The sequence below is a fragment of the Cygnus atratus genome, chromosome 21, assembly GCF_013377495.2.
Source record: "Cygnus atratus isolate AKBS03 ecotype Queensland, Australia chromosome 21, CAtr_DNAZoo_HiC_assembly, whole genome shotgun sequence".
Taxonomy (NCBI): domain Eukaryota; kingdom Metazoa; phylum Chordata; class Aves; order Anseriformes; family Anatidae; genus Cygnus; species Cygnus atratus.
In genome coordinates, this window is record NC_066382.1 from 1,579,609 (window position 1) to 1,585,750 (window position 6,142).

The following is a 6,142-nucleotide window of genomic DNA, read 5'->3' on the forward strand; positions in this document are numbered from 1 at the left end:
TCTGATCACTGGGGAAAATGAGGTCCTGCTGCTGCTGGATACTCCTGCCACCACGGCCGGAGGAGCTGCAGAAGAGGCACCTGGCCGGTGTAAGGAAGGTGATGATGCCTGGCGTGGCCAGGAAAGCCTTTCACTCCTCTCTGTTGGAATACCCAGCACAGCCACTGCCAACCCCCGTCCCCAAACAGCAATAACCGCGTTGCACGGGGCTGCTCTGCGGGGACAGGCGGTGCCGCTGCCACTGCTTCGGACACCGACCCATCACACAGCCTGCCCACCACACAGCCTCGCTGCACGCTGATCCCCTGTTCGGATTCATGCACGTTTCCACATCCTGTCACCGCCTACTCCCCTGACCCATATAAATGTGCTCTGGGATGTACACGTCTTGTGTTACACCCGCTGCTGAGATCAGTATTAAAAAGGTGAGCTGAGCCTGCTCTGCCCCCAGCTCTTTTCCTGTGCTTCCCACTTTGCAGGTACAAAAATCCCCCTGTGACTCTGGAGTCACCCAGAAATCATCCTCTCCTCCCTGCCCACCTCCCTCGGCAGTTGGATCTTCCAGCTCGTCTTAATTTCCCACTCCAGGTACTCCAGGGCTTGGTGAAGGCTGAACACGGGGGCTGGACATCCCTGCATTCAGAGCACTTGTAAATGCTTGGACGGAAAGCAAAGCGGTGCTGTGAGTCTCCGAAGGGCAGGGAGAGGAGGTGAGGGATGACTAATCAGTCCCAAGGCAGCAGAGGGCATCAATGAGTTTGAAGATTCTTCTCCAGAGCTGAATGAAAATAGCCAGACACCGCATCGAATCATTCAGAAGGCGGATTGTGTCTCTTTTCCTATTTTCATGTTGGTCTTGAAGTAATCCAGTAAGTTCTCAGCTATATCTTGAGGGCTTTTTGAAATAATTTTGAACAACATATAGTATAGTGTTATTTAGTTTAATTATGAGAAGATTTCCATTGCCTGCTTCGATGTACTGCATATATTTGCAGAAGTGGATGACGATGATCTCTGTAAATACATCATTTTCAGAGTATTTGAATGCAGATTTAAGTGCTGCAAATTCACACAATTGTTATGAATTTCATAGCTCACTTTAGTTAGCCACATTTACTCTAGTTAAGCTTATTTTTTGGAAATGCTCAGCATTCAAAAAAAAATGCTCAACGAGCTCAGCATGGCAGATTTCTTCAGTAATTCAAGCAAATATCTGCAGGGTTATTTTGTCACTTCCCCCGGCTGCCGCTGAGGAAGTAGAGAAATAACACCATCTCCTAATGTGTCCAGCTTTTCCCATCAGTGCCAGCTAGGGACAACCACCTCCACCTTCTCGTAGATGCCTGATGTCACAAAGTTTCTTCAGAAATCTTCGAAGAATAAACCCAAACTAAATATCTTTCACCTTGTGCTCTCTGATTAATTACTAATCTTATCATTATATTACCTAAATGAAGTCTCACACAGTCCTTAAGCTGGAATATTCGCTAGATTCCACAGATGGGCAAACAGAAGCGATGTTTTATGTGATGTGACATAGCAAATGCCTTGGCAAGGCCACAAGCAGTGCAGAGGTGTGCTCGGTCTGAGAGCTCTGCTCTAGCAGCCAGACCAACTTATTTTCATTTGGCGAGCAAAAACAAATTTAGAAGCTCGGTCCTCTCTGAGCTTCTCCAGGACTGCTACGAGTGATCTCCGGTGCTATGGTGAAGGGTCAGCAATACCCACGAGCCCTCTATTTCTCCATCAGAGGTCTCTTTCCACTCTTTGGAAGTTTACAGTGCGTGGCAGGGAGCCAGCCCCCCCGGGCATGGGCTGGAGGTGGCTTGTTCTCAAGTGTTTAAAAGTCTGACAAACTGTTTGCAGTTCTAGCAGGGATCAACACATTTCTAGAATTAAAACCAACATCTTGGATAGCAAAAATGCTCAGAACAAGGACTCTTTCTTCAGCCCAATGCACAAGGGATCTTTCTTTACTAAGCTATAAAATCACTTACTACAAATCAATTATTTTTGTACTGATTTATTAACTGCTCTCCAGCTGTTCACATTGGCACTTAAAAAAAATTCCTGGATGGTCATACTTTTACTTTTCAAAAGCATTTTCTCTGGAGTACTGTTGGCCCGACTTCGTAATAGTCCTCCCTGGTAATCCACATATTCCTAAACGCTGTCAGGGTGGCGAGCAGCGACGCGCCAGTCCACACGGAGTACATCCGATCTTTCGGCGAGAAGATCTTGACGGGGGTTGTGCTGGGGATTGCCGCCTGAAGATCCTTCAGAAGCCTCTCCTTGAAGCCTCGGAACAGAGTCGATCCGCCCGAGAGCACCACGTTCCTTAGGATGTCCAGCTGGATACGGCTGCTACATCTGGCGAGGCTCCGGAGGACCATCCCCACAACCCCTGGCCCTTGGACTTCCACCTCTCTGGGCACAAAAAGTGCTTCAGGAGCTCGGAAGAGCTGGTCTCCCACCTTGACAGACCTTCCGTCAGGGAGAATGTACTCGCACGTAAGATTTTCAGGCTTTTCCTGCATTTTTTTTTTAGGATCTAGAGCAACGTAGCACAGCTTCTCCTTCATATCCCTGACGATCTCTCTCTCTGTTGCGCTCATGAAGGAGTGCCCGGTCTCCAGGAGGAGCCTGGCAAGGTACTTGGTTACATCTCTGCCGGCAAAATTCACCCTGGTTATGCCCTGCAGCAGGTACTTGCCTTTGTAGACAGGGACTGCGATGGTGACACCGTCCCCACTGTCCAGCACCAGCCCGGTTGTGCGGGCACTGGCGTACAGGACTGTGAGTGCCTGCAGCGTCACAAAGAGGGCAGGCACGCGGAAGCTTTCGAACATCAGCTCAGCCATTTTTTCCCGGTGGGACAAAGGATTGAGAGGGGTCTCGGTCAGCAGCGCTGGCCTCTCACTGGGCTTCAGCCTGAGTTCTTGCTCGTACAGGTATCTCCAGATCTTCTCCATGTTGTCCCAGGATGTAACTAGCCCATTTTCCATCGGGTAATTCAAAGACAAAATGCCCCGTTTGGACTGGGCTTCTTCTCCGACGTACCACTCCCTGTGACCGGCCCCAAACATGACGAACCTGAACTTAGGGTACCCCACAACAGTAGAGATAACCGAGCGGGGTGCCAGCTCCCCCGACAGCCCGGCCTTGCACTGCCCAGAGCCATTGTCAAAGATCACCGCGGGGGTCCCCGCCACCGCCGCGTGCGACATCGTGTGCAGGACGGGTGATGTCGGGGGGCAGCGATCTTCTGGCAGCACCACGAAATGTTCCGGACCCCGCATCACAAACGGGCACAGCTCACAATGCCCCAGCCCTGCTCCTCCGCCAAGCAATTCGATGCGGGGCCGGTGCTTGGAAGGGAGGCTGGGTGTTCTTGCTTCCCAGATAAATTACAGCGGGGAATCAATGAATTTTTTCAGGCCCTCAGGCACAGAGGAGGGTCGGTTACAGTAATTGCATTTGCATTGATTTATATTTGGATTCTGTTTGGGGTTTTGCTGGGTTTCTAAAGGAAACATTTTTAATGAGGTCGAAAATAACACGCGATCTAGTTTTAGAATACAAAACCCAGATATCTCAAAGACCTTAGAGGGAAGAATCCCCAGCAGAGGAGGTGAGCTACTCCCCGTATGGCTGCAAGAGAGGCGGTGAGTTGGCTAGTTACTGCATCCCTGCAATCTGTGGGAAAGAAAAAGGAAAAAGGAAAAGGGAAAATGGAAAAGGAAAAGCACAGAATTCAGACTAAGTTTGTGTAGAAGCTGCTGCTGGAAAACTGCTGGAATTTTTAACCTGAAGTTCAAAACCAGCCTCTCTCAGCACTTCTCTCACTCTCCCCATTAGTGCACGTTAATTCCATTACTAATCTGATGGCATAAACAGGAGTGGCTGGGGGTAGGAGTGCTGTGGAAATAGTGGCAATGGCCCTGATCACTCTAGGCTACCCCGTGAGGCTGGGGCAAAGAAACAGCAAGGCTGTGGTGTCACAGCCCAAGCACGAGGCAGGGGCTGGGAGAGCACGTGCAGACAAACGAGGCTCCAGGCTCGGGCACGAGGGAGTTGGGAACACACAGCGCTCCCCTTGGAGGTGATGAACGCTAAGAAGGCTCGATGCCCTGGTTACCAATTCTTTTAATGTTTTATCTCCATAAAGGTTTTGTCAGCCAGTAAAGACACGAACTGCTGTGGCACCTTTTGGTTCAGCCAGCTCTCGCCAGGGTTTCTTGCTCATGCTTTGTTGCAGCAAGGCATTCGCTTGGTCTGACTGTCTCCTTAGAAGCATTTCCGATGGACGACGGCTGCCCCAAAGTCCTTGTAGTCGCTCACGGTGACCCACATTTGCTTGAAAGATGTCAGGCAGGTGAGGACGGAGGCCCCAATCCACACACTGTATTTTCTCTCGGGGGGAGCAACGATCCTCACAAACATGCCTGCCGGCACTTGGAGGTGCATCTCCCTCAGGATCCGCTCCTCCAGGCCGGGGAAGAGCGTGGAGCCACCCGAGAGCAGGACGTTGGCGTAGAGATTCCTGCGCACGTCAATGTCACACTTCATGATGCTGTTGAAGATCATTTTGTGCACGCCGGGTGCTTCAATGCCGATGTTTGCAGGCACAAAGAGGACCTCTGGAGCACGGAAGAGCTGGCTGCCTATCTGAATGACATTGCTGTCAGGTAACCTGTATTCTTTCATGATTTCTTCGGGCTTTGCTTTCGTTTCATGGATGGGGTCTAAAGCTACGTAGCACAGCTTCTCTTTGATATCTCTCACGATTTCCCTTTCAGCTGTGCTAACAAAAGAGTGCCCGCTCTCCAGAAGAAGCCTCATGAAATATTCGGTGATGTCCCGGCCAGCAATATCCAGCCTGGAGACAGCATGGGGCAGACAGTACCCTTCGTAAATGGGGACCGTGTGGGTGACACCGTCCCCGCTGTCCATGACGATCCCGGTGGTGCGGGCTGAGGCGTAGAGTGCCAGAGCTGCCTGGACTGCCACGTACATAGCGGGCACCATGAAGCCTTCAAACATGATCTCCGTCATTTTCTCCCGGTTCTGAAGAGGATTCAGGGGAGCTTCTGTCAACAGCACTGGCCTTTCAGTGGCTTTGATTCTCAGCTCGTACTCATAGACGTGTCTCCAGATCCTTTCCATGTCATCCCAGGAGGTAACTATGCCATGGTCAATTGGATAATTCAAAGACAGGATCCCCCTTTTGGACTGAGCTTCTTCTCCAACGTAGTATTCTTTCATCCCAGCTCCAAGCATTGTAGATTTGGCTTTTGAGCGACCAACAATTGCCGTGATAACAGACCTTGGGCCACTGTCACCTGCGATACCTGCCTTGCATAACCCAGACCCGTTGTCAAAGATTACTGCTGGGACATCCAAAACGCTGGGGTCAAACATTGTTCACAGAGCTGACAGTGCCCCAGAGCAGCTCTCTGGCCGTGTTTTCCCGTTCCTCTTTTACAGGCTGGTCACCATCGCCAGGGCTGTCTTCTTTGGGGGGGATGCAGCTCGCATGTCTGCCCCCAGCTACCTCATAATGGCCAGTGATACAATAATATATTTTCCCAGCAAGTTACAACATTCCAGGCACTGCCCTGGAAATTTAGCTTTACCATGACTCCAGCCAGAGGACTCTCATTCACCAAGTCGGATCCATAGGTCACAGACCATCAACTGTATCCTTATACTGAGCCCAAGAGCATCTATTTCTCAGAAAAGCAGGTATTGCAAAATACATTTATGAAAATAATTAAGATTTTCACACGTGCCTTGACTTAGCTAAGACTTACATTTAATTCAAAGAGCTGGTGGAGATTAGGACAGATTTGCCTGCCTGTAAGTGCTAACTGAATTGCCAGTTTGCTTTTTTTGAATAACATCTGCATTGGAAGAAAACCTTTTTCAACTGAATCCTTTCTGCTATTTTATAGGAAACTTCTAAAACATACTTTTAAGTAAGAAGAATTGTGTTTGGTATTGGCTATGGCATCTGGGAGTCTTGTTTTGATTTTTTTCTCCTATGCTTATTCGTTAATGTAAAGACAATTTTTTGGTAAAAGCACAGAAATGAAAAAATAATTTCTGCCTCTTGATGGTTTAAAAAATCCTGTCAGCTTTA

At 49.3% G+C, this 6,142-nt stretch overlaps 1 protein-coding gene across 1 annotated transcript; it reads right to left on the reverse strand.

Moving 5' to 3' along the window:
• Window positions 1-2,093: 2,093 nt before the first annotated feature.
• Window positions 2,094-5,421, reverse strand: ACTRT2 (actin related protein T2). The gene is made up of 2 exons (XM_035557376.1): window positions 4,296-5,421; window positions 2,094-3,394 (listed from the first exon to the last, which is right to left on the reverse strand). Exons 1-2 carry the CDS (start codon window positions 5,419-5,421, stop codon window positions 2,094-2,096), a joined length of 2,427 nt encoding a protein of 808 aa, XP_035413269.1.
• Between the last annotated feature and the right edge of the window lie 721 nt (window positions 5,422-6,142).

Bases quoted from the DNA above. Each gene is read 5' to 3' on its own strand.
- ACTRT2 (XM_035557376.1), bottom strand. From the start codon at position 5,421: ATGTTTGACCCCAGCGTTTTGGATGTCCCAGCAGTAATCTTTGACAAC. The intron at 3,395-4,295 runs GCTTCTAAGGAG...TTATCTGGGAAG, and splicing joins AGCCGTCGTCCATCGGAAAT to CAAGAACACCCAGCCTCCCT.